The following is a 26,889-nucleotide window of genomic DNA, read 5'->3' on the forward strand; positions in this document are numbered from 1 at the left end:
CTGGGTTCTCTGGGACCTCAGAGGCCACCTCTGTCAGTATGACCACTGCTCTCCTGGATCCCTGGTTCCTCACTAAAAAAGGCCACTCCCAGTCTCCAAGGGAACCATTCTTCCTCCCCGTCCCAAATTGGCAGAAAACAGAGCAAGTATACTCACTGGTTTCTTACCATCAGAGGACTGGGGAGTGAGCCCAGCTAGTTTGCATGCTTTGGCCCAAAAGGGTAGGGTCTGGAAGTCCTTCTGCATGCCAGTCAACAGCCTTGTTCTTAGGATAACCAGAACTCTCGGCTTGGGAGGATCTTCAGAGGCTCCTGGTTTTGAGTTGGGTAGCTCAGCCTCTAGTTCAGCAGTGTGGACACTGGGATGGGCCAGGAGCTCTGCTTCTCAGGGACCCCAGCCCAGTCAGTCTTTTCTAATATAACCAGGTCAGGGTTCTGAGCTGTATTTAGAGGCATAAGTGCAGGTCCTCTGACCTCCAGCTCTTGTGTGAAGACTCTGTGGTTCTCACAACCCCCATTTCTTTGTACTTGTACTACTTTTTTTCTTTGCCATGGTGGGGATTGAACTCTGGGCCACTTGCATGTTAGAGTTAGATCCTTAGCCCAGGACAAAGTATACAGAATAATTTTATACAATCATCTTGTATACAATCTATCTGGCTACCTCCCTGTCTCTCACAAAGCAGGCACTCGATTTTTCATTTTTTTTTTTTGGAGTGAATGGGAATAGAGTAAAAGTAAGGAATGAGTTGGGTTAGGAGGGCTTGGGTAGAGTCAGGAGTGGCCGGCACAAGGCTATGGTGGGAAAGCAGACAACCATCCACATGGGTGTGACCAAGAAGACAGAGAACCCACCATTGCCATTATATCCACTTAGCTTCGACACTGTGTATCACCGGGAACTCAGCATGTGATCCTACTTGTTCATGTGCATGTGTTTTCTCTCTACCAGATTGGCCTGGGACTTGTCATTGCCTGAATACAGTCCAGGGATGTATAAACCTGAATGTACTTATGGTAGCAGTAGTCTATGGATCATTCAAAACTGAAATTCTTTTTTTTTTCCACCTGTGTCATGGCGTTTGAGGATAGACCCAGAGAACAGGAAGCCCCTGGCACCGAAGACATGGCACCAAGAGGGACGGAGCCCATTCCTTCTGTCTCCATGCATAATGGGAAGTGGGACCACACACCCAGTCCCCGCCAAGAAAAGGAGGGTCAAATTATTCTAGATGGGTACAATAAAGGCTCACTGGTGATGTACAGACTCGTCTCAGTAAGTGGTTGCAGATTATTACAGGATATATGGGATGCAGCAGTTCCACACAGACGTTGAGCTGAGATGTAGAAAAGTCTTCCCAGACTTCAGCTTCTTCTTCATGACCACAGCACTGTTGGGTTTCTTATAATTTTTGATTTGAGGGAAACATGGCTATGTCATATGGACAGGGATTCAGTTTGGCCTGGGCTTAGAGGTACTGTGACCTTGGGCAAGTATTTTATCCTGGGGCTTCATTTGTTCCCTATAAATGGCAGTGTCACTGGGGTGATAAGTGATCACAGACATGAAAATGCATAGCCCAGACCAGCCACAGAAACTCAGTTCCTCCCATAGCCCAAGGAAGTGCTTGAGAGAAATAACACTAGCAATCAGGTAACAATGAGACATATACAGCTTTATTTAGTAATTCGTAAAAAGTCACTCTGACAGAGTGCATTCCTCATCTGAGCAGAAAGCAAACAATGTGTCTGAAAAGTCTTTCCAAGATTCAGAACTGTGAAACTCTGAGCTCAACATCTCCATGCTCCCAAGAGCTGGGTCCTTGCTGTGTGGCAGCTGGCCTCCAGGTCCTTTTACCCTCCTCCCAGCCATTCCCCCTGCCTGCTGGGACTCTCTCACCTACAGCAGATGGGGCTGAAAACCATTTTGCCTGGATGGGGCTGCCTTGCACATTGGCCCCTTCCCTCTTACAAAGGGACTTCTCAGGATTCAAACTTTCTCAGAAATAGGTTCCATATCAATTTAATGTAGCTTCCACTAAGTTGGCTGAAATCAAGGCTAGACTGTTCAAGATGAGATTGTGTAATGGCTCTTCCTCTGCCCCCACTCATATCCTCACAGTAGATGTGATTTTTAGGTCATACCTCTCTCTGTCCTGGGACTCCCTTTTTTGAGAGCCATTCTCTGTCACAGACCTGGGAGGCACTTCCTGTATGTAAAGTGTAGACATCTGCTAAGTGGCATCCCATGTTAGAGCAGCAGCAGTTTTGCTCTGCAGAGCACAGCCAGACATGTTGTTTCCCACCTTCCTGGGCTAAGAGTGTGTACCAATTTGGCTTCTCCTTTGAAGAAAGAAAAGTCCTTGTATCAGAGCCTCATGGTTCATGGACTTCTAGTAGAATATAGCCCTCCCTTTTATTTATAGAACAGCATGTATGAATCCACATGGACAGAGGAGGTGGCTGCCACCCTGTCTACCTCTCTCTGTAACAGGCCACCACTCTTCATTACTGGTCACAGTCAATCAGCGGTCCAGAGAGTAATTATGGTTTCCCATATTCCTCAGAGCTGCTCTCTTCTGAAATCACTCTGCACTTCCTGTTTACCAACTGGAACCAAAAGGCAATCTAGTGGCTAGCCCCAGCCAGACATCTGTTCTGCATGTTTCCCTTAAAAACACCATTGAGAATGCAAAAAAAAAAAGAAATGTCCCTTTTTTGTTTTTGCAGAAGCACTACAGAAAGCATGTCTAAAATCACAGAACTAAGCTCACACAAACAGACACACGTGCTCGCGCACACACACACAATTGGAATCAAAGAATCTTATCAGATACATCGTTGGGCGAGCACAGGAAAGAGCTGGCAAGAGAAGAGATGGAGCTCAGCTCAGTTAAAGATGTTGGAATGTTACCATAATGGCATGGAAGTGGTTCTTGGTACATACAAAAAGGGGTGTGTAGGCAGAGAATGATAAATCCAGGCTACTTGAGAGAGGGTCAGTGACCATGCATGAGTGAAGGACGGTGGAGGCCAGTTGACGGTATGAAATGTTCTATTATGGAGTGGTCATCTGAAGAAGGGGGGACTTGCATGGTCCAGGAGAGGAGCATCTGCTCAGCAGGACACCTCCATGGTCTGGTGTCTGTCCAGGGCATCAGGGGACTCACAGGATTCTTGAGTTCCATCTGACTGATTGCTGGTGACAGACCTGCTGAAGGGACTTTCTCCAGAGCCGATGCTACTTGAGGTCGAGTGGGTTCGTGATCGGGCGAGCCGGGTCATGCTGGCAGAAGGTACTGTAACAAAGAACCAAGAGGACTAGAACAAGGAGCCTGGTAAATCTCAGTGAATCTACAACTTTCACTGCAGGCTTTCTGTTTAGCTTTTCCAGCCTTCCTAAGATGACACCTAGGACAAGATAGAGCCACCCCACTCTGCAGTGTTTGCTCTAGGTAAGAGTCTATATGCAAGGCTGCTTTGATTCTCTGTGTCTGGCTGGTCTTAGCTGATTCTAGTCCACAGTAGAATGGGAGGAAGCCCTAAGTCCAGGCTGCAGCCTCTTAGCTATGCCCATGCCATTCATACAGTGATTAGGAAGGAGGCTTTGGGAACCAGTCACCAAAACCTACAGTGCATGCAAGACTAATCTGAAAAAACAAAGAAAAACCACACAAGAATGAAGGTGCTTCACAAACAGTGCAAGCCCGATACAACGAGACTACCATCCATGTCCACAGGCTATCCTTGCCATTCTGGGAGGAGATATGAGTACAGTGTAGGTAGAAGGGAGGGCAGGTGGCCTGGAGCTGATCTCCATACTTCAATGAGGCACAGGTGGCTAGGTGGGGAACCTCCGCAGCTGATGAACTCAGCTGCCTTCCACTACTTTGACCCTAAGATACTTCCAGCCTGGCCTGGTCAGGCCAAGACCTGATTTAACTTTCTGCCTACTGTACTGAGGCACTGGCCACTCCCCTAGTTGTCATTTTGAACAATGGAGTCAAAAAGATGCCATCACCTTTGTATTTCTCTGGGCCCTAACATTTCTACTTAAGAGTCAAGACTATGCTTCAATCTCTGTGTCCCAGCCTCACCTCTAGGATCAGTGGTTGCAGGTGGAAGGGAATCCCTGCCCACCAGGTTTTAGCTGCTGCTATGATTCTAGATTTAGGATGAGAGGAGAAGGCCTGGGCATTCCAACCTGATCCTTTCCCCCTTCTGGGGGAGCAGGCTGAACCTGTTGGCTAAGCTTTTGGAACACAAGGAGCCCTGTTCTATCGGGCTCTCACTGCACAGGAAAACCGCGGACATGCTGCAGGCAGCCAGTGCAGCAGGGAGAGCATGGCTGGGAGACAGGAAGGACCAGCACAGAGGAAGGTACCTGACTCGGTGCTGAGGTGACTGAGTTGCACATACGGGACTGGAAGCAGGATGGACACAGGAAAAGGCAAGTTAGTGACCCAAAAGGGCCAACTGGCCATGTCTGCCACCTAGTAGACGCTGACAGAATATTCTATGTCAGGGATGACAGTTTCCTTAGAGGTCCCAGAGAGGAAGGTGAGGATGAATGATGGTTAATTATCATCTTGGATATCCCTTCTCTCTAGACAAGGCAGCTGTTCTGCTGCCTCCACTCTATATGGCTGTCCTGCTCGGGATCAGAAACAGGCTGTAGATCAGATGCTTCCTGGGAAGGGATGAGAACACGCTAGGAGGGGACATATGCTGCTCCCAATGAGCCCGAGGGCCATGGGTGTGGGCTCAGTTGGTAGAAGCTCACAGACAGGGACAACACAGTCACTTTAGACAAGACAAACATGGTCTGCCTGGCAGGTACAGAGCTGCACCCAGAGCTGCAAAGGCAGCTCACCAATGCCTGTCACTCAGGTGGTGCCAAAGGTGGGAAATCACCCTGTTGGGAAAAGAGCTCTGTACCTGGCTGAAAGGGTTTTCTTAAAACTCCAGGAAAGGAGCCAGTGGAGTTTTCTGTGACAAATGAGAAAGCTCAGGGGTCTCAGATATGAGACCAGGACAGCAGCACATGATACTGACACATGCTTAGACGTGCCCTGAAATACACGGCCAGCTCATCACCTGTGGTACAATGATTTCACTGAGGACACTACCCTTTTCTTCTAGAGTCTCTGCTGTGTTTCTTAGACCAGGAGTTATGAAACAGCTGAGTTCAAATGCAAATCATAACCTCAGTGGCTAAAAATGTGGGCTCTGGAGTCCAAGGTTTCAATGATGGCTGTGCAGTCCAATTGTTGCCCTGGGAAATGTGCTTCCCTCTTTAAGCTTCAGTTTTCTCTCCAACAAAATTGGTCTAACAACACAGTTACCTCTTCAGTCAAGAAGATATGCTGCATGACACAGGTAAGTACTTAATCAATGTTATCTTTTCCTAGACATATGCACAAAACATGTGCCACAAACATTGTGATTTTTTTCTTTAAGGCTGACTAGCACAGATGTTATGCCCTGAGATTTGTGTCTTCCTAGATGTCAAACTGACCCCATTATCTAGAAATCTTTGCTAGGTAGAAAGTTGTATACTACTCACTGTAACCCATTCCCTGCAAAAAGTACTTGAAGGCTTCGGTGAGCTTCCCGGGCTAGGGGGACAAAATGAGAAGTATTAGTTTTTGCATAAGAGAGGGAGCAGTGCAGTGACACCCTTTAAATTATTATCATTAAAAACTCCTTACCTGAACTACTTGGGGCAACCCCCCGCAATCTGCCATCTACAAGAGCAAAAACATCTAGGTCAGCAGGTATTTCACTAAGGGAAATGCTCTGAACATCCCAAGACCTTCCAAAGGACACGGTTGAATTTTTGGTCCCTTAATGTTCAACTGCATGCAAGCTCACCTCTCCTCAAAGCATTCTATACAAAGACTCAGATACTAAAATCCTTGGATAGAAATCTGGAAGAATATTGTATTTACTCACCCACAAGATGCCAGGTCTAGCTTTCAGGCCCACCCAGGGTGTTCCACTGTGGAAACAGTGAGTTCAGCCACTTCCTGCTTTCTATCTTTCTTTCTTTTTTTTGGTACTGGGTTTTGAACTCAGGGCCTTACGCTACTAGGCAGGCGCTCTACCTCTTTTCTGTGTTGGGTATTTTCAAGATAGGGTCTTGCAAACTATTTTCCTGGGCTAGCTTCGAGCCATGATCCTCCTGATTCCTGCTTTGTGGAGTAGATAGGATTAGAGGCATTAACCACTGACATTGGCCTTTTTTTTTTTTTCCAATGCTGGGATGGAACTCAGGGCCTTGCACATGCCAGGTAAGCAAGCTCTACCACTGAGCTACATCCCCAGCCCCTCAGTCATTTCTTTCAAACCTGGTTTTGCTTTCCTGTGAAGCAAGTTACTTTCAGAGCCTAACTACTTAGTGTTTCATGTTTCTAGGACTCCTTTCATCTTTGGGGAGTGGGGCAAGGAAAGGGGTTTGTAATGCTCCCATGATGGGCTTGAACTTGTGATCTTCCAGCTACAGCCTCCCAGGTAGCTGGGAATATGGGCATGCACCACCCCCACACCCCATGCCTTGCTTTCTAAGTCTCCTTTAAACTCTATATTGTCCTCCCTGTATGATAAATGGAGTCATCCAACCAGGAGTCAGGGTAAATCCCACCAATCTGCCTGGACAGACACTGACCTCTCTAGTTCCATCTAGTGGAGTTGATTTCACTTCTGAAGGTTTTACATTGGTTATTCCTAAGGCCTTTCCAGTGTGCACTGCAACTACCAGGTTAAACTCACAGATTCTTGGGTTCTTGCCCCAGGGACTCTGAGTGAATAGGTCTGGGTAAGACGGAGATTCTGCTGTCTACAGAAAGTCCAGCTCCCAGCGCATGGGGCCAAAGACCCAGCCTCTTCCAGGTGCTGACTCTCACCTCAGAAGATCCTATTTAGCTGACTGGCATTTTAAAAAAAGGAACATGAATCTCTTGGCTTCAATTCACCGGCATTAAAACTATCTTTGAAGGGGGACTGTTATTCATAACAGAAGAAGGCCACAGAAGGCATAGTAGTTCATCTGAAATTCTGGGCATAAGATGAGAACCATACATTTAATCTGACCAGTATAAAAACAGAACCAACTAGAACAGGCTGTATTTTCATGAAGTACAGTTGCTAAAACCTGATCCGAACCATAAAATAGTTCCCATATGCAAATTTATGATACTAGGAGGACCTAAATTTTTTCTTTTTTTTGTATTCCTGGGTATTAAACCCAAGGTCTTACATGTGTTAGGTAAGCACTCTATGACTGATATATACTCCCAGCCCAGGAGAAACTATTTCATACATTGGTACTCATCAAATAGTTGAGAATCTGTGCAATCTGCCACAAAGAGCTCTCCCTCTGCTCCACGCTGTTGGGGATGGATGTGTATTACCCAGAAAGTTCCTCACCTATGGCTGTTGTAGAGCCATAGGTTTTTGTGCATTAAAAAAAATTTTTTTTTGAGGCAGGACCTTGTACTTGCTAGGTAAGTTCACTACCACTTGAGCCCCATTTCTAGCCCTTTTCGCTTTAGTTCATTCTTTATGTAGGGTCTCACTTTTGTCTGGGGCTGGCCATGATCCTCCTACCTTTGCTCTTGCAGAGCTCATATTATAGACATGGAACTCTATACCCAGGCCTAAATTTTTTGCTAAGGATGGGGTCAAACTGTGACCCTCCCATCTCTGCCTCCTGTGTTGCTTGCATTACAGGCATTCACCACTATGCCTAATAGTTTGTTCGCTTTTAAACAGTGATTGAAACTTGCAGTGAAAAATTAATTTGAAATGACCAACTTTTTATTCATACTTTATCCAGCAATCATCTGGAGTCTGCAACACTTGTGTTTGGCTACCTCAGAAATCTAAGCCTATGATACAATTCTCCAACTATGGGTTGCTTCTGGTACAGAGCTTCCCTTTCTTTTTCTTTTTTTTTTTTTTTTTTTTTTGAGTTACTGGGGATTAGACTCGGGGCCTACACCTTGAGCCACTATGTCAGCCCTTTTTTGTGTGATGGGTTTTTTCGAGATAGTGTTTTGTGAACTATTTGCCTGGGCTGGCTTTGAACTGCAATCTTCCTGATCTCTGCCTCCTGAGAAGCAAGGATTGCAGGCCACGGGTGTCCAGCTCAGAGCTTCTCTTTCAAGAACACTTCATTGAGCAAGGGAAGAAGGCAGAGAGAGGTTTTGCAGACTAAATCTAAGCAGTAAGCAACAGAAGATCAGCATTTGAATCTCTAATAGCTTAGGCAGGAGGTAGGCTCTCAGCTTCCTAAACATGCTGGACTTGGGCTGGAGCTCCGTAATACAGTGCTTGCCTGGCATGCAGAAGGCCCTGGGTCCATCCCTAGCACCCCAAGTATACAAAATGTTTCTCTCCTAAACTAGCAGAGGCTCTGGGAAATGCTAGGTTGAGACAATACTAACTGCTCACGGTACATGTGAAAGTGGAACAATCGTGATACTAGCCCTAGAACTTTAGTACAAGAGTTGCTATCTACTTGACCTCAAAGAAAGAAAACGTATCCACCTTGATTACCAGAATGTTCTTGGAAGCTTCATGACCAGTACAGCAGAATTTAGCTTAACAAGAATTTCCATGCAATTATCTTAATTCTCATAACAACATTGAATAATGGCTATAAAACTGTTACTGCTATGGGAAAATACAACAAAAATGTGAGGGAAAACAGATATGGGGCTATGAATTCTTTTGATCTGAATGACCAGGAACTTGGGTGTGGTAAATTGATAATCTCAACACTGGAGAGTTAGAGGCAGGAGGATGGTGAGCTAGAGGACAGTTTGGGCTGCACAGACAGTTCTAGGGAACCATACACTATGAGACTCTGTCCTCAAGACCAAAAATAAAACGGAAAGTATAGGAAAAAAAGACATCAACATTTAAAAAAAAGTAAAAGGCAAAAGCCAGGCACAAGTGGCAGGGCCTATAATTCTAGCTACTCAGGAGGCAGAGATCATGGTTCTAAGCCAGCCATGGCAAATAGTTCATAAGATCCTACCCCAAAAAAAAAAAAAATCCATCACAAAAAAACAGCTGGTGGAGTGGCTCAAGTAGTAAGAGTGCCTACCTGCAAGTACGAGGCCCTGAGTTCAAACCCCAGTGCTGCCAAAAAACTCCAAAACAACAACAAAAACAAACAAACAAATCACCAATAATTTACTACAGGTTACCTTTGGGGGTCTGCATTATGAGGAATTCTTAAGATTTTTATTCTTTATGTTTTTCTTTATTTTCCAATCAGAGTATATTCAGAAAACAAATTTAAGAGAGAGATGGACAGAGAACCCTAGAATCATTCAGAGAAGCTTTGCTTCTTTCTGTGTAGCTATTCTAGAGAACACTAATTTGAAGCCTGTCTAATTTACTCACAGGTGGCTGGCAGTGAGGGAAGACATCTTACCTTCAGCAAAGTTGTATTAATTGGGTTGAGGCGAGAGTTGCATTCAACCTGAAAAACAGACGAAACAAATTTTATAAGTTGTTAGAAAAATAAGAAATAGTTTGGCATGACAATGGTCTTACGAGATCCACAGCTCAGTTTGCCAATGGCTGGACCAGCCAAAGATCTCCAAACCACACAGTGGAATTATATAGGGTGCGTGTTATAGCTGACAGTTGACAAAACATCTAAAACTCTGGCTAATTTCATTTTCTGAATCTGTTACAAGTAGGCCTTAAAGCAGGTTGTGCTGAATCTAAAGATTCTGCATCCTGGCTACATAACACATGGACAAGGCACCTTGACTTCTCTGAGAGGTGAACTGAACCTTGACCCTGTCCTGCTGGGATTTCTCAAATGCCTTCCCAGCACTACTGGTCCGAACAACTGAGTCCTGAGCACCTTCCGAGCCTTCTTTCTCACTCCTCCCTTGGGCCCTGGAGTGCAGCCTTTGCAGTTCTTATACCCTGACTCAGAATTCTGACTCAAGATCTTTGGCTTTGCAGCGTAACACTGAACTCCTGGAGAACTGTTGTCTCACAGTAGTCATCATAATTGAGGATGACAGCCCAATACACTGACACCTTTACTATCTTCTACATTTATATCCATATGAAGGCAGAGACCTCAAAGGAAACATTTTGGACAGATCATCTCTGGGTTCGGCAATGGTTTTTGTGTCCTTCCTTCCTTCAAACCCAGGGCCTTGTGTGGACTCAGCACACACTTCAGCATTGAACTGCACACCTCCAGCCCAACAGGTTCGGGAATATTTTTATAGTTAATTTGATGAACTGGCTTTCCCCGTCACGTTTCCAGGAACACACATATAAAACCTGTACTGAGAACTTAGAATCCAGTGGGGTGAAAATATGTAACACAAAGCAAAAGGAAATCACTTTGAAAATGTCACAGTTGAGCCGAGTGAGCCCAGAAGGATGAGTGGGATTTTCAGAGATAGATCAGGAGAAGAGGTGGGTGTTTGAAGGCTTCCATGCTTGCATGTGTGTGGTGACAGCAGTGAGTGTGAAGTGAGGATACATGTAGTGAGGCTGAGAGCAGACTGGAGCTGACTGTGGAGGGAAGAAGCCACAGGCTTCTGAAGTGACTGGTTTGGAGCTGTTTTAGGGGAGCAGTAAGCCACACAGGGAGTGATCAAGGTTCCTAGGGAGAACCAGCAATCCAGCTGAACTTTGGATCTGGGATTGCTAATGGGCAGGTATACAAAGCTCTTTTAAAATCAGGAGATGATATATGGAAATACAAGAGGCCACAAATAGCCAAGGCAATACTCAGTCAAAAGAACAACGCTGGAGGTATCACGATACCTGACTTCAAACTATATTACAAAGCAATAACGATAAAAACAGTATGGTACTGGCACAAAAACAGATATGAAGACCAGTGGAACAGAATAGAGGACCAAGATATGAAGCCACACAACTATAACCAACTTGTCTTTGACAAAGGAGGTAAAAATATACGATGAAGAAATAGCAGCCTCTTCAAAAAAAACTGCTGGGAAAACTGGTTAGCAGCCTGCAAAAAACTGAAACTAGATCCATGTATATCACCCTATACCAGTATTAACTCAAAATGGATCAAGGATCTTAATATCAGGCCACAAACTCTAAAGTTGATACAGGAAAGAGTAGGAAATACTCTGGAGTTAGTAGGTATAGGTAAGAACTTTCTCAACGAAACCCCAGCAGCATAGCATAGATAAATGGGACCTCATAAAACTAAAAAGCTTCTGTTCATCAAAAGAAATGGTCTCTAAACTGAAGAGAATACCCACAGAGTGGGAGAAAATATTTGCCAGCTACACATCAGACAAAGGTCTGATAACCAGAATATATAGGGAACTTAAAAACCTAAATTCTCCCAAAACTAATGAACCAATAAAGAAATGGGCAAGTGAACTAAACAGAACTTTCTCAAAAGAAGAAATTCAAATGGCCAAAAAACACATGAAAAAATCCTCACCATCTCTAGCAATAAAGGAAATGCAAATTAAAACCACACTAAGATTCCACCTCACCCCTGTTAGAATAGCCATCATCAGCAACACCACCAACAACAGGTGTTGGCGAGGATGCGGGGAAAAAGGAACCCTCTTACATTGTTGGGAATGTAAACTAGTACAACCACTCTGGAAAAAAATTTGGAGGCTACTTAAAAAGCTAAACATTGATCTACCATTTGATCCAGCAATACCACTCTTGGGGATATACCCAAAAGACTGTTACTCCAGAGGCACCTGCACATCCATGTTTATTGCGGCACTATTCACAATAGCCAAGTTATGGAAACAGCCAAGATGCCCCACCACTGACGAATGGATTAAGAAAATGTGGTATCCATACACAATGGAATTTTATGCAGCCATGAAGAAGAACAAAATGTTATCATTCGCTGGTAAATGGATGGAATTGGAGAACATCATTCTGAGTGAGGTTACCCTGGCCCAAAAGTCCAAAAATCGTATGTTCTCTCTCATATGTGGACATTAGATCAAGGGCAAACACAACAAGGGGATTGGACTTTGAACACATGATAAAAGCTTTAGCACACAAGGGAGGGGTGAGGATAGGTAAGACACCTAAGAAATTAGCTAGCATTTGTTGCCCTTAACTCAGAGAAACTAAAGCAGATACCTTAAAAGCAACTGAGACCAATAGGAAAAGGGGACCAGGAACTAGAGAAAAGGTTAGATCAAAAAGAATTAACCTAGGAGGTAACACCCACGCACAGGAAATTAATGTGAGTCAACTCCCTGTATAGCTATCCTTATCTCAACTAGCAAAAGCCCTTGTTCCTTCCTATTATTGCTTATACTCTCTCTTCAACAAAATTAGAGATAAGGGCAAAATAATTTCTGCCGGGTATCGAGGGGGTGGGAGGGAGAGGGAGGGGGCAGAGTGGGTGGTAAGGGAGGGGGTGGGGGCAGGGAGGAGAAATGACCCAAGTGTTGTATGCACATATGAATAATAAAACAATAATAATAAAAAATAAATAAATAAAGACTGGACTAAAATAACCACAGTATATCAAAAGCAAATAAAAAAAATCAGGAGATGATTAAAAGTCAGGATCACAGAGTCAGAATGTCGATTTGCTCTATACAAGTGACAATATAGACAGTAGCATACAATTGCACCCGTTCAGATCAGTATAGAATACGTATTAACTCAAAAGGCAGAATTTATAAACTCGATTCCTAACTGCCAGGCACAGTGCTCAGAATATAGTAGGTATGCTATAAAATGAACAATAGGGAGTAGTGGGGCAAAGTCAGAATTAACCTTCAGGACAATAAGTTTAAATAAATAATGTTAAATCTACAAAAGTGAATGTTGTTCAGAAATGATTTTAGGCTTGGTGTAATTACTCAAATGGTAGAGTGCCTGACTAGCAAGTATGAGGCCCTGTGTTCAAACCCCAGGACGGTCAAAAAAAAACTTTGTAATATGGAAAATGCTTTCCATAGTGTTAAGTAATCTGTCTCCTCAATCTGATATATTTAATATAATCATGTCTATAGTGAAGAAAAATGTAAGTCTGTCTGAGTGATGAGATAATGATTTCCCCATCCTTCTATTTTTTAATGTTTTCTAGAAAGAACCCATCACCTTTATCACTGTGCTCAGTATTTGAGACAGAGGTAGAGAAAGGCACCCAAGCTCTTGGCAGCCTTTTGGCCTGCTGGATTTATGGTGGTAATCTATTCCAGATTGAAGGCTGAGGCTGCCAGAAATCTGACAATAAATAAATGGTGTTTTATTGCACTACTTGCCACAAAGTGAACTGCCCCACACAAAGCAATCAAGGCAATACTGATCCCATCTGATGAAAGCTAGTGACCGATGGGCAGTTACTTTTCTAAAATGTGTAAAAGCAAACCCTGATATATACAATCTGATACAATAAAAGCTAGTATTTACCCATGGTTTCTAGTATGTCTATAGTGTGCCCTATACATTTGACTACATTTTAATCTCATCCTCCTCACAACATCAAGACATACTTACCACAGCCTCCACAGCCGGTGAACTGTCCCCTACCACCAATAAAGTGGAACACCTAGGTACAGGCAGGAAAAGAGGTGTCACTCGGAAATAAACACATGTTCTTCACTGAACACTGACTCAATTATGACAGGCAAAGATATCGAGCAATTCAATGTGGAAATTGAGGGACTTACTTCAATGTTTTTAATCTGTTGTCATTTTGGCCCAGTATGGGTCTTTCAATCTCCAGATCTCTGCGTCTAGAAAAACAGAGAGGACAATCTATGCATTTTTCAGGTAAAAGCATGGTACCTCAGGTTATTTCCTGGTTGTGAAACCAGGCCATGTATCAAGGCCTGTGACCACTGTCTTTCCTTCATCCCTAGAGTCAGCAAGGGTCCCGAACTGTGCTCTTGAGTCAGTGTTTCAATGGCATCCTGAGTGGCACAGAGCAGAAATGAGGGAATCTGTGGGATGCTAAAGACAACTTTAAACCCCATAAGCAACACTGTTGAAATCCTCAAGTCCTAAGTGTTTAATTTTCCAATTAGTTTACAGGAATAAACTCCTTAAGGGAAATGAATGACTTGAAGCAGGGGCATTTTCCTTGTAACAGTTTAGCACAGGACTTTTAACTTTCCGATTTCATCTAAAAACAGGGAAGCTCTAGAGATACAATTCAAAATCTGGCTTTGCTCCTTACTGGCTGCACAGCTCTGGGAAAGTTACAGCTGACCCTTTTGCATGTTTCCAAAAAGCTATAAGGGACTAACATTTCCACCTTGGAAAAGCTGTCTCTAAGAGAGGAATCAGTGCTCTCCCCTCAAACTACCCTCTGATGGGGAGAGATGTGACAGTGAATTCTAGAATATACATACAAGAGAAGTGACTAGTGTCTGTGAGTTACTGCTGCTTTATGAGCAGTTATCAGCGAATAGCAACTAGATCAAGAGCCAGGTCTTCTCTCCTTTGTCTCCCTATATGTGCGTGCCTGTGCTCCCTCAAGTTACTTGTATAGTTTTGTGAGTGTATGTAACTTAGATTCCTTTTGTCTCAAAATATCTTAAAAGTATAGCTGGTATCTGAACATACAGAGAGTGGCTTTCAGTTCACTGGATCTTCTTGAAAGCTTTTTGTATTTGTTAAAGGCCTTCCACTACTAGTGTGGTCAAACAGCTTAGCAATCCCATCACACAACAATGGTAAAAGGAGTTTATATGCCCTTCCCCTCATTTGTGGATGTCAATCTTTTTTTTTAAGACCTGCTCTACAATTAAGTGATGGAATGGGAAATAACTGTACCCATTATAAGAACCCAGGAAAAGCTGTAGGTTTTCTTGGTTAATATCTTGGGCAATATGCAGTCTGTATGTTTGAATAAGGTCCAGGTTGGCTTGTAATTCTTCCTAGAACAAGGGAAAGAAGACACAAGTAAATTTCTGAGCTGCAGAACAAGTCCATCTTATCTCCATTTTCAATGCCAAAAGCCAACTCTCATTGTCCACAATGGTTTTTGGAGTCAAGGCTGGGAGGTACTAATCTATTGGTAGGCTGCACAGCTAAAATATTTTTTATTTGCCTCGGTCTGGTTTGATGCCATATTCTGGGTCAAATGAGGGCTCTGAAGAACCTACTATGGATTCAAATACTAGCTGGGAATTATAGATTATTTAACCATTCTGAACCCTAGTTTCCTTAATTTGGGTGTGTATGTGTATGTGTTGGTGTTCTGCCACCGACTGTAAAATGGAGATAATAACTGGCTACCTGACAGGGCTATTTTAAAGATTAAATAAGAATAGGTATAAGAACACTCAGTGTCAAATAAATGGAAGGCAACATTTACCCTTCTGTTTTTTTTTTGGAGGGATGGGTTTTCAAACTCAGGACTTTGAGCTTGCAAGGCACCTCTACTGCTTGAGCCACACTTCCAGTCCATTTTATTCCGGTTATTTTTTTTCCTTCCTTTTATTTTATAGTTTTTACATTTACTTACAAGTGTATACATTGTTTGTGCCACCTCCCCCCGCCCCACCCCCATACTCTGGTTATTTTGGAGATGGAGTCTCATGAACTATTTGCCTAGGTTGGCCTGTAACTGTGATCCTTCCAATCTCAGCCTTCCAAGTAGCTAGGATTACAGGCAAAAGCCACACCAGCACCTAGTTAACATTACTCTTAATGTAAGTCAGGGTTGGGGTGCACCTTAGTGGTACAGTGTTTCCCTGGCACTGCAAAAAAAGATAAAAAAGGTCCAGTTGTGTGGGTGGCTCATGCCTGTAATCCTAGCTACTTGGAAGGCTAAAATTGGGAGGACTGCAGTTTGAGATAAGCCCAAGTGAGACCACCATCTCCAAAATAACCACAGGAATAATGTACTGAAGGCATGGCTCAAGCATTAGAGTGCCGGATTTTGCAAGCAGGAAGTCCTCAGTTCAAACCCCAGTCCCACCAAAAAAAAAGCCACAAATATGTACAATTATCTACATTTTCACTGATATAATCTGTGTATTACCAATTCAAATACTAACACTTCATATTATACATTATAGAATTATATATTACTTGCCACATAACATTTTATTGATCTAATGAATTTAACATTTGTTTTAACCTCATTATCTATACCTGGTAAAGTATATTAAGTGGGGGGCAAGGGATGTAGCTCAGTCATATAGTATTTCTTAGCATGAGGAAGTCCCTGGGTTCCATCCCCAGGACAAGAATTGAAAGGAAAAAAAAAACAAAAACAAAAACAGTAAACAACATGGTCTCCACAGAAAAGTAAGTAATTCTCCACATCACTTACTGGCCAAGTTATTCTGTTTTTGGCCTTTTCAGAAGCCATCAGAATTAGTTGCCAGATTCTTCTGTGCATATGTGTCCATGTTAATATGAACACACATGCGCACATACACAGATCAGTAAGCAGTTTTAAGGAGAAGGGGAAAATTTTTTTTGCAGGGTCTCTTAACTCCCGGGTTAAATGATCGTTCGACCCCTTTCTCCCGAGTAATTAAGACAACAAGCCGGTACACCACTACACACAGCTCAGGAGGGAAAATTTTTACCTTGGATGAAAAAAAGTGTACCTGAGATAATACAAAAGTTAATACATTCAGAGGAGTATATAGGATTACCAAGCTTTGCAGAGAACTAGAGATAAGGAAAAAGCTTTTTTCATTTTCATCACCATATGAGTAAAGTGACTTAAGAATATAGGTCAAAACTGACTGGAGTCTGTCTGGAACTGAAAGCACCAAAATCACTCTGAAGAAACTTGGCCAGGGTCCCAGTCTCATTCTAAACTATTATAATAAGAAAAATAAGGGGCTGGTGGGGTGGCTTAAGCAGTAAGAGCACCTGCCTAGCAAGCATAAGGCCCTGAGTTCAAACCCCAATGCTGCAAAAACAAACAAACAAAAAAAACTAACATGACAAATAACAATACAAATAACAATAATTAAGAGATGAAAGGCTCTCCCCTTGCAGGTCTGGAGAGGAGCCTGAGCAGTAAAGTATAAGATAAAAAGGAAAGAAGTGATATTGATACTTAAGGGGCAAATCTGGGCCTAAGTGCTAATGGAACATTTTAGGCAAAGCTGAATTACATATGTCCCCCATACACACATACCTTTTTTTAAAAACACAAATTATAAGCTGGTGCTGGTGGCTCATGCCTATAATCCTAGCTACTCAGGAGACAGAGATTGGTAGGCTCACAGTTCAAGGCCAAGCCAGGCAAAAAGTTCACAAGACCCTCATCCCAACCAATAAGCTGGATGCAGTGGCACATGGTCATCTTAGCTATGCAAGAGCTAAGATCAAGAGGACTGTGCTTCCAGGCCAGCCCTAGCAAAACATTCAAGAGACCAACTCAACAGAAAAAGCTGGGTGTGGTGGTGCCTGCCTGTCATCCCAAACACCATGACAAGCATAAATAGGAAGATCACGGTCCTGGCCAGCGCAGGTAAAAAGTGAAACCCTTTCTCAAAAATAACCACAGCAAAAAAGGCTGGAGGCATGATTCAAGTAGTACAGCACCTGCCTAGCAAGCCCCAAGTTCAAATCCCAGTATTGCCAAAACAACAACAAAAACCCTACAAATTGTATCTTTCCAGATACATTATTATATACTTGCTTTTCCACTTATGTATGATAGAGATTATTCTTTATCAGGACATATGGAGGGTTTTTTTTTTTTTTAACATCATCTGTTTCCTACATCTTTGCCAGTAAAATCACTGCTTTTCATTTTTGCTAACATGGTAGATAAAAAAGTGGGAAGGCTGGTATGATGGTGCATGACCATCATCCTAGCAAGTTCAATGCTACTCTGAGCTACACCAAGAATTTGTCTCAAAAAAACAAGGGCTGGGGGTATAGCTTAAGGGTAGAAAACTTGCCTAGTGTGCACAAGGCCCTGGGTTCAATCTGCAGTATTGCAGGAAAAGAAAAACATGGTAAGGATAGGATGGTATTTTTCCTTATTAGTGAAGATGAAATATTACTTAAGTTTAAAAAAACATAATTGTAGCCAGGTACTGGTGACTCACACCTGTAATCTTAGGCCAGGAGGCAGAGATCAGGATAATTGCAGTTCAAAGCCAGCCAGGGCAAACAGTTTGCGAGACCCTATCTAGAAAATGTCCAGCACCAAACAGTGCTGGCTGAGTGGTTCAAGTGGCAGAGACCCTGCCTAGCAAGTGTGAGGCCCTGAGTTCAAACCTCAGAACACCAAAAAATAAAACAAAATAAAATTTGTTTCCATTCAAAGCAACACAAGTATTTCCTTGCATAAATTTATTTCATTTTATTTTTTTTGGTAATACTGGGTTTTCAACTCTGGGCCTTGCACTTGTTTACCATGCCCCCCAGGCCTCCTTGCTTAAATTTTAAATGAACTCTATGGCTGTGTGACAATCCACTGTCTATGACCTCACATGTTTTAAAGACTTGGCTCCTAGTTTGTCATTATTGGGATGTAATAGAACCATTAGGAGGTGGGGCTTAGTGGGATTCCAGCCACTTCTTACTCTCTTTTGCTCCTGGCATGAGGTTAGTGGGTTTGATTCCCTATCTGCCTCTCCTATGATATGCTATCTTACCTTTGTCCCAAAAGCAATGGGGCTAATGGATCACAGACTGAATGAGAACCCTAAAACTGTGAAACAAAATAACGTTTTTATTTTCTCTTTATGAGTTGACTGTCTCAGGTATTTGTTTTAGTGATGGGAAGTTGACTAACACATCATCTGGTTTTCAAAAAGGAAGCCAATGTAATTCAACATTGCTTTTCCAAGCGTGAATCACTGAGAACTAGTTGCCAGATTCTCTGTGCGTATGTGTCCATGTAAGTATGAGTGCACATGCACACACACAGGCCAGTAAGCAGTTTTAAGGAGAAGAGGAACATTTTTTGGGGGGGGTGGGGGGACGGTCTTGCTATGCCCCAGCTAGTCCCTTAAGTCCTGGGTTAAGTGACTTTCCCACCACTGTCTCCCAAGTAGCTTTTCAATGAACAGTGTTGGAGCAGGCTGGATTTCCACATGACAACCAATGAAATTGGACTCCCATCTTACACCATACACAAAAATAACTTAAAGTGACTCATAGTCCTAAATGAAAGTTAAAATGAAACAATTAAAATAATCTGGGCATGGTGGTGCATGATTGTGATCCCAACTACGTGGGAGGTAGAGGCAGGAGAAGAGAGCTGAGGTTAGTCTGGGCAAAACTAGTGAGATCCTATCTCAAAAACAGAAAGGCTGGGGACATAGGTCACGTGTTAGAGCACTTGTCTAGCAAGCAAGAAGCCCTGAGTTCAATCCTCAGTATCACAACAGAAACAAACAAACAAACTAGACTTCATCAAAATTAAAAAGTTTTATGCTTTACAGGAAAAGATTAAGAAAGATAAGGGATGGGATGTAGCTCAGTGGTAGAGCATTTGTTTATAGAGCACTATAAAACAAAAAAACTGAAAGGACAACCCAAAGAATCAAGAGAAAATATCTGCATATCATATATCTGACAAGAACAGTTATCCAAATGTAAAAAGAACTTCTATAGCTTAATAATAAAACACAAATAGCCAATTACAAAAAACCCAAAAGATTTTTAAATTAATTAATTATTATTTTTTTTTTTTTGGAGACAAGGTCTTACAATGTAGCTCAAGCAGACCTGGAACTTGTTATATAACCCAGGCTGGCCTTGAACTTGAAACCTCTCTGTCTCAGCCTCCCAACAGCTGGGATTACTGACATGAACCACCACGCCTGACAACAAAAGATTTTTAAGATATTTCTCCAAAGACTCACAAATGGCTGATTTTGCCAGAAAAGATGCACAAATGGCTGATCCTCAACACATCAGTCATTAGGGAAATGTACTTTCCACCCTCTAAGGATAGCTATAAACAAAGACAGACAACACAATGTATTGATGAGTTTGTGAAGAAACTGGAACTCTCATACATTGGTGAGAATGTAAATGGTACAACCATTTTTGAAAAAAGGTCTCACAGTTCCTCAAAATGTTAAACACATTTCACAAGAAATTTCACAAGGTATATACTCAAGTGACTGAAAATACAGATCCAACTATATATGAATGCTGACTATACATCAGAGCTAAGAAGTGGAAAACACACAAACAACTATCACATGATGAAGAAATGCACAAAATGTGTAATATCTATATAATAAAATATTATTCAGCCATAAAAAGGAATCAAGTACTGATTCCTCAAAACATGCAAGTAAAGAAGACACAAAGCAGTATACTGAATGATTACATTTATATGTAATGTCTAGATTAGGCAAATCCCAGAGAAAGAAACAGATTAGTGGTTAGCAGGGGTAGAAGAAAGGTGAGAATGGGAGAATGACTCCTAATGGATTTGGGATTTCTTTTTTGGAATATTCTGGAATATTCTGGAATTGGATAATGGTGATGATTGCAAAATTCATAAATAGACTAAAACCACTGAATTGCATACATTAAGAAAGCAAAAATTACAATGTGAATTATATGCCATTAATGCTGATTTTTAAAAAAGTTAAAATCCTGTCATTCCACTCCTTAGTATATAGCCAAGAGAGATTCTTGCACAGGTATAAGAGAAGGCACATTCAAAACTGTTCACAGTCATCAATAGTGAAAATAAATGAACCACAACATGTAAACATGGATCCTAGCAATTTGACTTGAAAAAAGTCCCTGGATGGGGGTGTAGATCTAACCAATTACAATATAAGCCTATTTGGAATTGTCACTATGAATCCCCTGTGTACAATGAATATATCCTAATAAAAAATTTTATAAAGAAAAGATACCTAAGCTACATATTACCATACTTTTATTACTAGAAATATATATAGCTATATAAAATATACAGATATATAATATGAAAGAAAACATAAATTCAGTGAGACTACAAGAAAAGAAAGGCAGATAAACCAAGGATAATAGTTTCCTTAGAGTGAGGCTTGCAGGGGAAATGTGTTAACTCAGAGTACCATGTACTCAAACCCAAGCTTTTACATTGGGTAGGAATTTCTTGAGTGTTTATTACATTATTAAAAATTAGATAATTAACCAAAAAGAAGTTGGCTATGCACAAACTAACCATAGTGGTGCACAATGAACCAGAGACAACTATTATTTTAATTAGCCATATTTGTAGTCCAATGGGGGAAAAAATTAAAAAGGAGCCAGAACCCAGATAATGCTAATGCATTCCGTGATACTTCTTTTTTCCCATCTCAGAAGAATACTAACAATTTATTCTAAGAAACAGTAAAAGCCTTCAGACTGTAGACCACAAGCAAAGGTGGCAGATATATACCATACTGATAAAAGGGACATCAGGAGCAAGGATGTAGGTCAGCAGTAGAGCACTTGTCTGGCATGGATTAAGCCTAGGATTGATTCCCAACATAAAAAAATCAATACAATAACAAAACTCCCAATAACAACACATACATGCATGCAAACACATACACACACAAACCATGGCAGTGACGAGAAAGTTTAAGGCCTCATGCTTGTTCTTCACTTGACTCCCAACAATACTAACTATAGCATCTGATATGTAACCTCACAGCTGATCTGGGGAAACAAACTGACCAGTTCTAGAGAAAATATACAAAGGTTCAACATAACGGCTTCCCCAAGGACATGGCCCAGTCTGAATGGCCACAGTGGTGAGCCTCACCTGGCCCATATTGGTCTTCAGTGATGTAGCTCATGAAAGAGAGGCAGCCAATCAGGAGCACTGGTCATTTGGGGAAAGAACCTGAGTCAGTTACCAATTTGTGATTTCTGAGCCTCAAATCCATAAATCCATCCTCTTATATTTTTCCCTTTGCCAGTTCTGTTTAAAAAATGAGCACAGGTGCCAGTGGTTCAATGTGTCAGGAACCCTCAGAGACCAGCTCTAGCTGTGTCTTGGCCAGTGCAGCTTCCACAGCAGCACAGGCCTCCTTTTAGGCAACTGTCTCCCCACATGAAGAGCAGTTCTGGGACTGGCAAGTTTCTTCACTGTTGGCATGCTGTGTCCTGTGGAAATGTGAAGGGTTTGAGGGATTTGGAACTGATCAAGGAAAAACACATGACCAAGAGAGGCAGTGATACCTAAGTACTCCTGGGTGGTCCTGAGAGCAGGAGGAAAAAAGGGTGGGCCTGTGTGTCATGGGACTTGTTCCCTATCTTAAAATTCGGCTAACAAACCAGAAAAATAGTCTGTGGGTCTAAAACATCTAAGTGCCTCGCATGGAAATGATCAATACTCAATAAATGCTTGTTTTTCTCCTCATCTACCATTTTGCCTCAGCTACATTTAGAATTTAAACTATGCAGACTCCAACTGAGCATTCATTGCCCCTATTTACACTGTTCTCCTCTCCCAACCCAGGTACCTCACAGTCTCTGACCGCACTGCACACTTATACCACCACTACTTCATATGTTAGCTATCTCACTTTTCAAAAAAGGACTGCCACCCAACAATTATCCACAAGACAACTGTCACTTCCTCTGTAGACTTCAGTTTCTCACCAGTTCATGGACACTGAGTAAGATGATCTCTAAGGTTCTTTCAGCAATAATACTTCATAGTTGGTTTCTTTTTTTCTTGTGAAATTTCCATTTCGGTAAAGCCATTCCCAAGACCTCCCGCTGGCTCTAAAGATGTTTGGTGAGGCATAAGGTTGTTGTCAAGCGTTAACAGATGGCATGCTACTTACAGGGGACAGGTGGGGAGAGATGCTGTTTTCTCTCGTTCTCCAAACACCAAGCTCCAGGTGGCCTGAGACAGTGCCTCCCATTGGAGTGGCCTTTGCAGGGCCATGTGCATCTCTGACTGTACTGGAAGTGTTCTCTGCGAGAATCAGGTAAACTCTAAGGTACCCCTTCCTTCCTGAGGGACAATGTACCCAGCTCTCCTGGTTGCACAGGCACTTACCTGCCCAAAGTGATGAGCCAATATAATGTCCACAACATTGGTTGTCAAGCCTGAGAGCTAAAAATATAAAAACTTCATCAACAGAGTAAGCATATGTACATATTTACCAAGCTGTCCACTTAAAGGTAGTGTACTTTATTGTATATATGTTATCTCTTAAAAAACAAACAAAAGCCACAGTTCAGTGTCACACATTTCCATGAGGTGGTGGTTTTCAAAGACACATGGTAGAGAAAAACAAGTCAGAGAAACAACTAAGTCTCCCTTCTGGGGCAGTAACAGGGCTTGCTTTGAAATAAGGGCCGGAAGCAACACTGGCTGTTCCTTCTTTGAAAACTGGAGACCTGGCACACATGGCTACTTGCTACGTCGTTTCTGCCTGCATTGCTGTATTTACAGTGGACTGATGGCAGATAAAGATCAACTTACAACAAAGCCATCTCAGAGACAAAAACAATTTTTTTCCTTTCTTTCAGTTTTTGCTATTTTTGTTTCAGGGACTGGGAGGACATGGCTCTATGTACAGAATGTTCTTACATTTTGAACATTTTTTCTCCTCATTCTTCCCATTTCAAAGTGCTGCATCTCATGGTCTAATAAATGCAGCAATCTGTAAATGTGCAGACTGTCAATCTATTTTCAGAAACATTTCCAACTCAAATTGTGTTGCTGATTTTCTTTAAGCCTTCTTTCTTGGTTTTGTGTTAGAATTCCTACTGCAGACTTGGGGGTTGGTACGGAGAAAAGCAGGTGACAGAGACAGATAAGGACATGGGTGAAATGGGATCGTATACTGAAGAAAGATGTCCTGAAATCGTCCTATGGGTTGTCAAGGATCCACAGTTTATAAGTTAAGGATGATTAGAATAACCAATCTCACTTCATGTATGTGACACTCATATGTATGTATTCAAAATGCTCATAACTCTGAAGTGTTATATGAATTGTATCAGGTTTTCCTCATTATTAAAATGTGCAGGTAAGTATTAATATACCCACCTAGTAGACAGCAATGAGAATAAATTTTATGTAAGTCAGGCTGTGAGAAAGAATTTCCACAGCATCTGCAATACCATTGCTAATATACTTCATTCAAAGCTAGGTCATCATTTATCCAAAACTTAAATGTGGGGGTGAGATGGACATACTGTTGAAAATCTGGTCTTCTGGTAGGTAGAATATTTATAAATAATTAGAAAAGTAATATATGACTATTATAAAAAAGTAGGAAAATAGAGAATATGAAAAAAACCATCATTTGTAATATTAGCAGCAAAAGGTAGAACCACTAATAACATTATACTCTCTCTCTCTCTCTCTCTCTCTCTCTCTCTCTATATATATATATATATATATATACACACACACATATGTGTGTGTGTGTGTGTATTGAACAAAATTAGGATTGTATTGCATTTATGGCTCAAGTGGTACAGTGCCTGCTATTGCAATGGCAAAGCCCTGTGTTCAAGCCCCACTCATTCCCACAAATACAAACTATGTGACTACAGTAAAGTTTTGCTAGGTGCCTGTGGCTCATGCCTGTAATCCTAGCTACTCTGGAGGCAGACATCAGGAGGATCACAGTTCAAGGCCAGCATAGGCAGTTAGTCTACAAGACTCTATCATGAAAATAAGATAAAAACAGGCTGGAAAAGTGGCTCAAGTGGGAGGGACCTCAGCAAGCTTGAGGTCCATTAGTTCAAACCCCAGGACTGCTAAAAAAACAATAAAAAATAAGAATAAAAAACCGGTATGTTATACAATTTTATGTCTGTTTATCACTTACCATGTGAATTTATACATTTCCTTAAATAACCAAACTTTTTTTTTCTTTTTTTTGAGACAGGGTCTCATTATTTAGCCCAGGGTGGCCTAAACAATCTATCCTCTTGTCTCACTTGCCATGTACTGAAATTATACTTGTCACCACATTGGGTCTTAATCATAAAATTTTTTGATTGTGTATTTTTCTATTTATGATTGATCAAGATTTTGTTACCTTGTAATTGGCACTTACACTGTTTCTATCCTTTTGACTTGCAAACAATGTTGCAATTTATAGCTGGGGCTATAACTTTCTAGTTCATGTGACCTTAAGAAATGACTTATTTCTCTCAGGAAGGATAATGTACCACTTTACTGGGTTGTACTAAGAATGATAACTTTAAATATATGTAAAAATGTCTGGTACACAGTAAGCAGTATGTGTTAGTTTCTAAAAGAAGTAATTACCCTCTATTTAAATCTTTATCACTAACTATCCTTCAATTAAGTTCTCCCATACCAAATCGTTGAATCTCATGGCTTTGACTATCAAAGATATGTATATTTTTCAAAGGTACGTTAAATGATCACTTATAGTGACTTGAAAGCATTTAGGAGTAGGCATTTATTTTATTTTATTTATTTATTTATTTATTTATATTTTTTTAATTTTATTATTCATATGTGCATACAAGGCTTGGTTCATTTCTCCCCCCTGCCCCCACCCCCTCCCTTACCACCCACTCTGCCCCCTCCCTCTCCCCCACCCTCAATACCCAGCAGAAACTATTTTGCCCTTATCTCTAATTTTGTTGTAGAGAGAGTATAAGCAATAATAGGAAGGAACAAGGGGTTTTGCTGGTTGAGATAAGGATAGCTATACAGGGCATTGACTCACATTGATTTCCTGTGCGTGTGTGTTACCTTCTAGGTTAATTCTTTTTGAACTAACCTTTTCTCTAGTTCCTGGTCCCCTTTTCCTATCGGCCTCAGTTGCTTTTAAAGTATCTGCTTTAGTTTCTCTGCGTTAAGGGCAACAAATGCTAGCTAGTTTTTCAGGTGTCTTACCTATCCTCACCCCTCCCTTGTGTGCTCTCGCTTTTATCATGTGCTCAAAGTCCAATTAGGCATTTATTTTAAATGAGATTAATAAACTAGACATTTTATAGCAGGCAACAAAGACTTAGTTTATTTTTCTCTCAGAAAACATCACTGATTTAATCTAAATGTCCATCTAAATTAAAATAACATACAAATAACATGTGTACTTCAGCAAGAAAATGTTTCAAAACTGCTTCCTTTCCAACCTAAAAAAGGTAATTATTTTTAGCATAGCTGAGTTCAATGCAAATGGGAACAGAATATATATTTTTTCCCACATCTCTCTTTTACTCTGGTTTAGTATCACGATTGTTTATATATGTAGCCATTAGCATATGTCTTTAGTTTCCTATTTCCTGACATAGTCTTGAAGTCAAACTCATTTTTCAGATAGCAAATAAAAAAATTCACCTATCTTTGGAAAAAGTAGGATAAATAAGCTGTTTGATTTATTTTTAATTTTATTCATTAAGAGTAAAAAGAAAACTATAGGCTAGGACAGACATTTGAGACACATTTGAGAAGGACTTATATGCAGAATATTTTTCTTTCTTTTTGTGGTATGGGGTTTGATCTCAGGGCTTCAGGCTTGCTACTCAGGCATTCTACTACTCGAGCCACTCTGCCAGATCTTTTTATGTGTGTTAAGTATTTTCAAGATAGGGTCTTGACACAGGTTACTCCAGAGGCACCTGCACACCCATGTTTATTGCGGCACTATTCACAATAGCCAAGTTATGGAAACAGCCAAGATGCCCCACCACCGACGAATGGATTAAGAAAATCTGGTATCTATACACAATGGAATTTTATGCAGCCATGAAGAAGAACAAAATGTTATCATTTGCTGGTAAATGGATGGAATTGGAGAACATCATTCTGAGTGAGGTTAGCCTGGCCCAAAGACCAAAAATTGTATGTTCTCCCTCATATGTGGACATTAGATCAAGGGCAAACACAACAAGGGGATTGGACTTTGAGCACATGATAAAAGCTTTAGCACACAAGGGAGGGGTGAGGATAGGTAAGACACCTAAAAAATTAGCTAGCATTTGTTGC

At 41.4% G+C, this 26,889-nt stretch overlaps 1 protein-coding gene and 1 non-coding gene across 5 annotated transcripts in view; both read right to left on the reverse strand.

Annotated features, from left to right (window-relative positions):
- Positions 1 to 1,067: 1,067 nt before the first annotated feature.
- Positions 1,068 to 1,216, reverse strand: LOC141423700 (small nucleolar RNA SNORA57). Its single transcript, XR_012448524.1, has one exon. It is a non-coding gene; the product is annotated as a small nucleolar RNA SNORA57 (small nucleolar RNA).
- Positions 1,217 to 1,654: 438 nt separating this feature from the next.
- The window catches only part of LOC109693737 (protein NDRG3), a 69,699-nt gene continuing 44,464 nt past the window's right edge, over positions 1,655 to 26,889 (reverse strand). For 2 of the 4 annotated variants that reach the window (XM_074074706.1, XM_074074707.1), the window contains exons 9-17: positions 22,963 to 23,019; positions 14,796 to 14,899; positions 13,688 to 13,753; positions 13,515 to 13,566; positions 9,445 to 9,492; positions 5,711 to 5,746; positions 5,566 to 5,617; positions 4,384 to 4,422; positions 1,655 to 3,298 (exon numbers count right to left, since the gene is read on the reverse strand). In XM_074074706.1, coding sequence (XP_073930807.1) covers positions 3,117 to 3,298; positions 4,384 to 4,422; positions 5,566 to 5,617; positions 5,711 to 5,746; positions 9,445 to 9,492; positions 13,515 to 13,566; positions 13,688 to 13,753; positions 14,796 to 14,899; positions 22,963 to 23,019 — 636 coding nt within the window. In that variant the 3' untranslated portion in view covers positions 1,655 to 3,116. The remainder of the gene's footprint in view (positions 3,299 to 4,383; positions 4,423 to 5,565; positions 5,618 to 5,710; positions 5,747 to 9,444; positions 9,493 to 13,514; positions 13,567 to 13,687; positions 13,754 to 14,795; positions 14,900 to 22,962; positions 23,020 to 26,889) is intronic. The other 2 variants (XM_074074709.1, XM_074074708.1) reach the window with 2 other exon arrangements.

Source organism: Castor canadensis, chromosome 5, assembly GCF_047511655.1.
Source record: "Castor canadensis chromosome 5, mCasCan1.hap1v2, whole genome shotgun sequence".
Lineage (NCBI taxonomy): Eukaryota > Metazoa > Chordata > Mammalia > Rodentia > Castoridae > Castor > Castor canadensis.